The 10,758-nt window shown below is 43.1% G+C and overlaps 1 protein-coding gene across 7 annotated transcripts in view; it reads right to left on the reverse strand.

The window, feature by feature from the left end:
• The window catches only part of TENM2 (teneurin transmembrane protein 2), a 1,294,091-nt gene that overhangs the window by 53,885 nt on the left and 1,229,448 nt on the right, over window positions 1–10,758 (reverse strand). For all 7 annotated transcript variants that reach the window (XM_030927458.1, XM_010358204.2, XM_010358202.2 and 4 more), the window contains 4 exons: window positions 10,520–10,758; window positions 9,497–9,764; window positions 5,838–5,981; window positions 5,065–5,314 (listed from right to left, as the gene is read on the reverse strand). The exon at window positions 10,520–10,758 is cut by the window's right edge and continues 23 nt beyond it. In XM_030927458.1, coding sequence (XP_030783318.1) covers window positions 5,065–5,314; window positions 5,838–5,981; window positions 9,497–9,764; window positions 10,520–10,758 — 901 coding nt within the window. The remainder of the gene's footprint in view (window positions 1–5,064; window positions 5,315–5,837; window positions 5,982–9,496; window positions 9,765–10,519) is intronic.

The raw sequence follows: 10,758 nt of genomic DNA on the forward strand, positions 1-10,758 counted from the left end.
CCTTAGAGAAGGGGAGACCCTGCCTAGGACTAGCTCCAATCCCTCATGTTCTGCTCAGAATTACATATCTACAATCAGTGGAGACTGTTGTCTTTTTTCATTCCAACTCTCTCTGTGCCACATTTTCCCCTTGAGGAAGGTGGACTTGGAGCAGCCAGAGGGTTTTTTTTTTGTTGTTGTTCTAACAAAAGAGAAGTTGACTTGGGGTACATTTGGTTTAGTTTCAGGAGGATGAGCTCATGTGGCTTGTAGTCCCTTTTGCACCCAGCTAAATGGTTGTTAGCCATTCTTGAATAGGAATGTCTTTCAGGAATGCTCCTTCCCTACCATGTTGATTTGTCTAGCATCATTGCAGAGAGTAAAAGGCCCCATGTAGAATTCATATTTCACTAATACAAGGACATTGATGACAAACTGGTTAATGAGCATCATTTCAAATACTCCACAGGAAAACTTGAAATGCCCAGAGATATTACAAAGGAAACTTGATAAAGATTTCCCCCAATTTTATAACTCTAATGATTTCACCAATAATCAATTATGAACACAAAAGAAAGTTTTCTAATTTACCAATAATCTAAAACAAATTTTGATCAGCCCTACTAGAGGAAAGACTGAAAATCCCTCTGTCACTTCTATAGATAATGAAATTACAAAATGACTGTAATACTAAAAGATGATCAAAGATATGCAGCCAAAAAGTATAGAAAAACATGTATCGTGGAAGTCTTACAGGAGTTAATTAATAAAAATATTAGGTTATTTGTCTGGATTTTGTGATGTTTGTGATAGAATTGGCTTTTCTAAACTTTGCAAGTTTTTGGGTTTCTTTTCTCATCCTAAATATTCCATTTCATTTCTCATTTCATATTTATAATTTTATTTGTTTCTTCTTAGGGAAAGTCTCTGAAATTGTCTTAGTGTTAGGCTTCATGAAATCTGGGTTCTACCCTTGGTAAAAAGGCTTTGAAAATAGTTCCAATCAGTCTCCAAAATTTTATGGGGACATTGTTTTTACTTTTATTCTGGATTGAGTGCTTCATGACTTTTCTTTCCTGACCCCCATTTTCAAAGCCTGACCACACAGGGAAAGCATTTCCAGTCTTTGAGTGGAACCACATAGTCTTCCCTAAGAGTCTACCTGGTCATCAAGCAGGGTCTGTCCTGGCTGAAACTCTCAGGCAGAGCTTGTCCTTGGTGACGCTTCCTTCCAATGTCTGCTGGCTCTGCCCACCTTCCCAGGCTCCCACTTTCCCCCTACTGGGTACTAACATATCTGGGTTGGACAAGTCCCTTCTCTGAAGGTCTCCTCTAATGAATGGTGCCCTTGACTCCATGCTGAAAGCACCATCAGAATGTCAGCATGGAGAAGCGGTTTAGTTGGAAAAAAACATGTTTAATATCATAATATTACTTTATGTTTAAAAAATAAAAAGAATTGGAATTTCAAAAATTACGGAAGATGTCAGATTCTTATGTTTATTAAAAGGAGCTAAGCTAAAAAAAGGTAGAGAGATACTGTCCTGTCCCATATAATTCACTGCCTTATACTGAGGTCTAATTCCTAAGATGTTCTAAAATTGGGGAGGGAGGGAAGATTTTTCTGTGAGAGAAATTCTCCCTATAACATTAGTGACTGACAAATTTACTCTGCTCCAGGGGGCTTAGGTTTTCCTAAGACCACTTGGAAAGGGTGGTGGGAAATGGACTAGTAAAGATGGGATATCAGGCTTTTATGGGAAAGGAGTATGAAAAATGTCCTAAATGTCCGCCTAATCAGAGCACACAGATGATACCCATTTTACCTAACAGAAGGCTCTTTGTAGCATCAGAAGTTATTTAAGTGTATAGAACTTGTCCCTGCATGTTTTGAGACAAAGGAAGGAGGAACGGGGAAGGATAGCGAGAGAACCATGGAAACATTTCAATAGGATCCCAATTCAGAGGCTCAGCTCTGGGGTGGGTAAGCGAGATAGGGACGGGCACTGACTCCCGAAATTGAATCATTCAGCTGCCAACTCACAATGGAGAAAAGACATAAGCAAGACAGGTCTCTTCCTCCCCCTCCCTCCCTCTGCTGGTTGCTGTTTTGAAGAGAGGGGATTGACAGCCCTTTGTTTTCAGGTATGTAGTGGGAAGAAAAGAAGAATAAAACCAGTGTTCTTGTAAAAGCTTAACTTCTAATCGGCTCTGGGTACCTGGCTGATGAAAGCAAGAACAAGGCTAAAGGCAGTTAAAAAAATCACACAGCTGTCGAGGGAAATTGGGAGCCATATTCCGCCTCAAGCTGTCCTAATGTCACCACGTGGGCATGGTGTGACTTGCTCTGATTGGGCCCTTAGCTTGCACCATTGACGTCGTGACCTCCACAACTTGAGAGACATGGAGTCAGGGATAACTCCAACAAGAGGGAGGAGATGGGTCTGCGTTTTCTTTAATTTAAGCAACCTATCTTGAGCACCTAGTGTGGGCCAGGACCTCCTCTAGGCATTAAAGGGACAAAGATGACCAAGGGGTGTTCCCTGCAGAAGTTCACATGCTTGGGCCCTAAAGACTTACATAGACATAATGACAACAAGGCATTCAGTGGCATCAACTCTAAGATCAGAGAGTGCAGTGACTCAGAGGTGGGTGAGAATGGCTTCTGCTGGGGAAATCAGGCTACATGGAAGAGGGGGCCCTGACGCTGCACCTTGCAGGTGGGTGTGATGTGGTAGATTAGGTAGGGAAGGTATTTTAAGCAGAGCAAGCAGCAAGAGTGAAGGTTTGGAGGTGGGACTGTACCAAGTGAGGGCTGATTAGCCTCTGAGCAGGAAGAATGGTGACAAAGGAGGAAGGGCCTGATGTGGAAGATTACAAGGGCCAGATGAAATACTTCCACCCTTTATTCCTATAGGCAATGGTAAAGCACAGTGCTACCTCCCCCCTGCCCTGCCTTCTCCCATGGTTCTCTGATGCCCACAGGGTGCCTGAGAAAAGGAGACTTTCCTAGGATTAAAAAAACAAACAAAAACAACATCTTGGGAAGGGAATCTATATGGATGGGCAAGTCTAGGAAAAGTGATTTGTCTGATCGCCAGCTTGGCAGTGTGAAGGCTACCTGGCCTCATCCCACGTGTCTCCTTCTTGCTCTCACTGTTCACCCTCTGGTTACCATGCCCCCTCCTCCACCCCAGGCCTGTCTCTGGATCTCCATGATGGTTGGCCTTTGGCCCTTCAGCTCAGCTTGAACTGCACTGACTTCCCCAGGTGCCACCTCTAATGCTCACATGGGTGTTTTCTGAGCCTGTGTTTCATCCCCTTTTGTACCGCAGAGCCCAGCACATGCCTGGCTCGCCTCCATGCTCAATACATGCCCACTGGATCACTGAGGCTGCAACCTCCTCAGGGTGAAGCTCTTGTTTTCTCCTCTCTTTTTACTCCTCTCAGTCCCTGGAACACTCTCAGCTCCCAAGAATGTTCAGCAGCAGTTGCTGGGGGCAGGCCACTGATATTTCTCCCAGATGGGGCCTCAGAGACTCTCAAATGCAAGTGCAACCTGCAGCTCCTTCTAGGAGAGAGGCTGAGGCCACTTCAGAAGATGCCATCATCCACTCATTTGTCAGGCCAAAATCCTAGGCAGGGCCCTTGATTCATTTCTGTCTTTGTTCATTCCTTATACCGGATCCATCAGCAAATCCTATCAGGTTTATCTCAAAATCTAATTGGACACTAATTGGAGCACTCCTCTCTCTTCTGCTACCATTCTGGTTCAAATCACCATTGCCCCAATCCTGGACAATTGCTACAGCTTCCCTATGGGTTTTCCTGCCTCCACTCTTGCAGTCCTACAGTCTACTCCATACACAATAGCCAGAGTCATCTTTAAAAAAAATGGAAATCAGATCATATCAATTCCACCCCACTCCCTACTTCAACCTCCATTGCTTGTTCATTGAAATACAATGTACTCTTATCTAAGTGGTTAGTGAGACTCTGATGCATTGAGGTACCCTTCCCTGAGCTCACCACCCTCCAGCCACATTGGGCTTCTATCAGTCCTTAAATCAGTCAGGCTACTGGCTGGTATAGGGCTTTTGAACAACTTCTCTCTGCCTGAGTGCTTTTCCCCAGATCTCCCCATGGCTGACGTCTATCACTCGGATCCTAGCCAAACATCACCTAGTACAAGAGGTTTCTCTAACTAATTCATCTTACATAGCCTCCTCATCCACGTACCCTCCCTGCCCCCCAGTTCCTATTTCTTACTCTGTTATATTTCCCCTAAAGCAATTAAGGATACTGGAGATTATTATTTTTTATTTGCCCACATGATTTTGTCTGTGGCTCCTTATCAGAACACAAACACAACAACAGGTGCTTTGTTCGACCCCACTTTTTTTTTTCTAGTCAGAAAGCCCCTGGGACACGGTATACATTCAACAAATATTTGTTGAATGAAGTTTTGCCCCTTTCTTATAGATCTTATTTCTCTCTCTAATTACAGATCTCCTGAGTTGAGGGTCTGAAATCAACTTTCCTGGCAAGAGCATGTCTAAGAGCTTTTAGGGGTCAGTGTTTTCCCAGCACAGAGGGGTTTGGCCTTCAGAATTAGTAGCCAGCAATGGGCAGGAGGAATCTACCTAGGCTGGCCAGAAATTACACAGCAAAGCCTACGCAGTAAAGGGAGTGCTATCCTAGTGAATGTGCAAAGACCCAGAGAATTTATGGAGAGCTAGCAGATAGAGGTGCTCAATACAACATTTTGAATTAGCAAATGAACATTAGTGGTTCTCAAACTTTGATGTGTGTCTACAGAGCTTCTTAAAAATAAAAGATGCCTTGGTTGTTCTCCAGTCTGGAGACTAAAAGCCTTGTCTGACTATTGTATCAAATCTGTGTATGGTTTTTCATAGATACACAAAGCATTTCTCTCACCTCCTTATTTGACTCTGGGCCTAGGTTTTGGATCACAAGGACTATATCTTCTCCAGAGAACCCCAAATGAGGCCCCAATTACCCAATCAAACTCAGGAGTTATGCGGGGCAAGAGAGCAACAGAAGGTTGCCTGTATGGCCATTTACCGTAACTCCAAGATGCTGGTCACATTTCGAGAGGGAAAGATGCGTCGGATGTAATTGAAGTCGCCCACATAGAGGCTCCCATCGATTCCAACAGCCAGAGCCACTGGAGCCAGCAGCTTGTTGCCTTCAGCAAGGCCATTGCAGCTGGGACAGGAAATACTCCGGCGGCGACCGTTGCCCATGATGCTGGTGATGATGGCAGGCTGCTGGGTCAGGAACTGGTTTTCCCCAGTGCCCTTGTGTAGGATTCCTGCGGGGGTTGGAGAATGGGAGGGGTTACTGAAGCCCTCTGGAGAAGACACGTGTATTGGCCAACTGGGAGGGAGGGGAAGAGAAAAATTAGGAATCTTCAGTGCTTGAGGAGCTCTCAAACTTCTTCACGATGTGGAGAGAGCTGCAGTGGGAGAGGTGGACCCCACATGGTGTGGCATTGGGTAAAATGACACTTGGGAGGATAACTAAAGAAGCTTGTAATCCCAGCTTCCTGGTAGACTGGGGCAGGAGACCACTTGAGCCCGGGAAGTCGAGGCTGCAGTGAGCTATGATGGCTCCGCTCCACTCCACTACACTCTGGATGACAGAGCAAGATCCTGTTTCTATTAAAAAAATAATAAAATAAAAGGAGAAGGTGTGAAAATCTATGCATATTTTGAGCACTTGATGAAAAAATGACCAAGGGAAGGGGAGGTGTAACCACTTAAATGCTGAGAAAAGAGACAAGGTTCCAGAGAAGTGGCAAGGCTATAGCTGGGAAAGAAGACGTGTTCACGTACCACTTTTAACATTGAGGATGTGGTGTTTGTCCAGGGACCAGCCACCGAGGTTGGAGGGGTCCAGCTCGAATCCCTGAAGGAGGGCTGTCCTTTTCTCCCAGAGAATTAGACTGGGACAGGTCTCATATTCAAACCCGACAGACACTGAAAGATAAATGGGGTGGGCAGAGCGAGAGAAAAGAGAGAGTTTACTTGATTACTCCAGAGCTCTGTAGCAAGAATGAGAAGCACGTGTTCGCAGTAATACAGATTCTGTTCTGAAAACTCACTCAAAGAGGCAGGCTGATTGCTTTTCTCCTTGTGATTCTACAATATTAAATTCAGATTTCTGAGTTGAACTCAACCTTGAAACTTTACACAGTAGTACTCTGTGGGGATGGAAAGACCTTTCCAATGAACGACTGGCTTTCAAAAATGACCCTGGTGACATGGAGGGAGGAAAGGAATCATTTGAAAACCTGACACAATCCCCCTTTAGAGATGGACAGGAGACTGTTTCTCTCAGCCTGCTGTTCACGGCATGCATTTATTATATTGTGTGTCATTTATTTCCACTTACTAGGAGAAAGCCCTTTGGGATGGTACTGGCTCATTGACATGGAGATTCTGGGAGCAATAGCTTGTGTAAATTAAGACACTTGATGTGTTCACTCAGGATTCCAGAAAGTGCCAGGAGAGGCAGGCACCAGCAGGGGTACAGCCTGCCAGTTACATGGGGATTCAATGGGGAACAGAATCCAAAAGCTGTTTGTAAAAATGCTGCATTTGCCACATGGACACATGGGAGAGAGAGGTGGAAATGAAGGACATTAGTCCTAGCTTGGCTCCAAGCTCACGCTTCCTTGGAGCTCCATTTTCCCCACGTGTAAAATGGGTTAAGTGAAGCCTCAATTTCTCAGACAGATGTGGTAAGGAGAGAAATGAGATGAAGCGCTGAGATGCCATACATTTTTAATTGGAACGCTGGTCTAGAAATATGAGGCATTGTTATTATTGCTATTCCTACTGCATTAAACTCTTAACTATGTGTGTCACCTTTGGGGATTCTCTGCAGCTTTAAAAAATTCCTGAGATATAGAAGTGTCAATACGAATGGAGGATGCATTTTTATCTTTAAAAAAACCCTATATATTTTCTAGCTTGTCCTCTGAAAATGCCAAGAAACAAAGGCCAAATGACCAGCCCCAGCAGCAAAGAGAATTGCTAGTGCCTGGCTTGTGGCCTTGATGTATTATTTCTCATTAAAAGGGATCAGGGCTTCTGGAAGAAATGGCTGGAGTAAGAAATGAACACAATGACACCAGCCTACTTTATCATACTAGATAGCAAGGAAGGAATCAAAATCTATTAGGGTCATGTCAAAAGGGTTTGGGAATGAGCTTGAAAAGGTGCCCACTGACCAAAGATGGGGCCATTTGGCCATTAGTGAGGATAATCACTTTAATAGATTGAAACATACTAGATGCGTTTTGGCCCACGAGTTCATAATGGTATTTAAGAAACATTAATTTGCCACCACTGGATGATGAATCAACTCATTATATTGAAAACTAGTAAATAAAGGGAAATAATCAAACATTTATCTATTCTTTCCTATTTGAACTGTACTTTAAATAACCAAGTAGTTAAGGAGAAAGCATCTCTGCATAGAAGTATTTCAGCTAATAGATGAAGAAGGAAGTATAGAATTAAAATATCATTTTGCAATCCCTAATGACCGGACAGACTAGGCAATGAACATCAATGGCTACTGAAATCTCTAAAAAATATACAACTTGACTTTAGGTGCCTCTTGACAGAAGGACACAGCCCTACCTATCACCTTGTTCTGCCAAAACAAAAAATCAAAAAATCAAACCTGAACCTGAGAAAGCTTCAAAGACCAACTATCAATGGTCAGGAGATATAGGGAACAGAGGAACAGGCCAAATATCCATAATTATGCAATTCTAGAACAAACCGATCAATCAACCAACCAACCAACCAACCACGCTATATGGGGAATTCTACAGGCACACAACCCAATTTCTTCAACAAGTAAATTATGAAGGTTAGAGAGAGAGAGAGAAAGATAAGGAAAGATAAAAGAACTTTAAAAAACAGTTTAAGAGAAATCAACCAATTGCAAAAGGTGGATCTTAATGGGATATTGAGACAAAGTATTAATAGTTTATGGTATTTGTCAGGCAACTGAAATATTGAACGATGATGGGCTATGTGATGGTTTTAGGGAATTATTGTGTTTTTTTGTTGTGATTATATGGTTGTTATATTTTTAGAGTGTTTTTAGAGATGCATTCTTAAATATTACAGATTAAATGATGTGATGTCTAGGACTTGCTTCAGAAAAATGCAGGAGAAAGGGGAGTGGACGGGGGTATGAAAAAAGAGGCCTCATCGTGAGTTGATAATGGTAGGTGCTGGAGTATATGGAAGTGCATTACAATATTTAGTCTACTTTTTGATATTGGCTGTCATTTTGATATTAGCTAAAGACAGATATAATATATATATATATATTTGATTAGCCAGTGTTGTATATTAAATGCACTAGTTACTCTGGGAACGTCTTACTATCTTGGTTAAGTTAACTCCACTTACTGATGAAGCAGACCACCAGGGCTGTATCCTGAGCAGGTGTAACCTGTCAGTGGCATGATCTTGGGCAACTTTCTTACCCTTTCCCTCCTGCCCCAAATGCACAATGGGGTTATGAGAGTGCCTACTTGAGGGGTTATTGAGAGGTTACCCAAGACAAAGGATTTAGCACAATGCTCTCTACATGAAGGGAAAGTCTGATAAACATTGGCTGCCAATTATAGTGAAAATTTCTGAGGTTGCTAGTTTCTTACTTTGGTAACTTACATTTGCAGTTCTTAAAATACACACAACTATTGGTGAAGAGAACGCAGGATTCTGGATTTTAATTAATTCCTAGATAGCTTTCTACATGTAGGAAGATACAGGGTAGGTTAAGATTAATCTACAGCTCACAACTCTGATAACGATAGGACCCTTCTCTTACGAAGATCTTTCATAAGGAGAGAATCGTGATTCCTTCAAAAGACAAAGCCCTGGAACATAGCATGTGGCTTTCTGATCTCCTCAAACCCTGTTTTCTGATTATTCAGGGGCATTCTGTGCCATTTACAAGTGCTCTGTCTGGAACGTGAACTAGCCCCTGACCACCTCTCTCCCATCATCTTGAATATTTTCCTTTTCCACTGCACTCCAGCTACACTGGCCTTCTCTCTGTCTATTAAACACACCCTGCTCTTCTCTATGCCTGAAATCCTCTTTTCCTGATTTTCATGTGGTTCCTTCTTGTCATTAAAGTCTCTGCTTAAATGCTGCTCTGCGGAGGAGCCTTCCCTAAATACTCACCACAGTTGCCCCTCCTTCCCAATATATATCATTTATTTTTATTTTCTTATTAGCACTTATCCTTTTTGATATTTCTTTGTTTCATTTGTATTTATTATCTCAATACCTTACCAAAATGTAAAGCCCATGGAAGAGGAATCTTATCTGTCTTCTTGACCACTGTGTCCTTATCTACTGGAATGGTGCTTGGCATATCCTTGGAACTCAATAAATATGGGTCGAATTAACACATGACTAAATCCATTGATCAATAAGTGGTTGAAACCAAAACATACCAACAGCATCTGAGAGTCCATACACCCTTTGGCCATATGCATCTGTCTTGTCCCAGATGAAGGTGTAGGCCAGGTTGGGAGAAGCCTGGAATGACTTCTGGAAGAGATGCCCCTCGACAGCCACCATCAGGTGAACCCTGATGAGGTTCAGGGGCACTGTGGACTGGGTCATGGTGATCTTCAGCAGTGACTTGTACCCTGCAGTTCTGGAGCTCAGATAGCGAAGTTTCACACTGGAACCAGGGAGCTCGATTTCTTCATGAAGAACCTGGAGAGGAAACACGTGGCAGACACACACCTCAAACACACCTGTGCAGGTAAACTGTAACCCTGATACTGTCTGTCTGCTGTGTCTCTCACTGAGGCATCACATCTTATGTGGGTGCAAGAACCACTTACCACCACTGAGAAAGAACAAGAACAACAACAACAACAAAAACTTTATCCTCCACCATAGAGTGATGGGGCTGAGGTTATGATTTTTGGATTAATAATTATTCTTGGTCACTGTTGTGTTTCCTTTTGAAAAACCACACTGTTGGCAAAAGATGTAAATAAGAACAGCAGGCTTTATTGCTAGCTGCATGCAAGGAGGCCACGAGAGGCTGTAATTATATGAACCTACAACTTCCACTGACAATCCGTATAAAGCAACAGGGAGGCAATAATATAATATGCCCTCTATCGTAACACCAATGTAGATCATTAAAGCTCCTCTTATCATGTATCTCTGTAACTAACAGGAATAAAAAGCAATCTGCAGGTGGGTTGCACATATGTATGTTATTTTTATTTCATTAAAAGCTCTGATGACTGCTAAAGTCTTGAACGACTATCTGCAAACATGCAGAACAGCCAAGAGGGATTCAAACTTTCATCTCTGGTGGCTATAAATTTTATTATGCTCCCACTTTTTTCACTCCCCTATAATATTAGTTTCTGGTCCACTTGGGGAGAGGCAGTGTCCAGTTGGTTTTGGTTAGGGAAGTCCTGAGAGTCCTGCCCTGGCACTGCCATTCCTACCTGGGTCTCAGGCACGATAGGATTCTGCCCAGGGGCAGCACTGAAGAAGGTGGACAGAGGGGAGGAGATGATGATTGGATCGGGCCGGACAAAGCCACTGAGGTCACAGCTGGGGATGGAGTTCTCCTCGGTCTTCATCACCAGGGTGTCCATGGCATAAAAGCTGTTCCATGGCAGCCACACAGTGCGCTCCTGGCTCATGAACGGGGCTCGCTCAAAGTGTAGAGTCAAGGAAGCAC

Source organism: Rhinopithecus roxellana, chromosome 3 (assembly GCF_007565055.1).
Source record: "Rhinopithecus roxellana isolate Shanxi Qingling chromosome 3, ASM756505v1, whole genome shotgun sequence".
NCBI classification, from domain to species: domain Eukaryota; kingdom Metazoa; phylum Chordata; class Mammalia; order Primates; family Cercopithecidae; genus Rhinopithecus; species Rhinopithecus roxellana.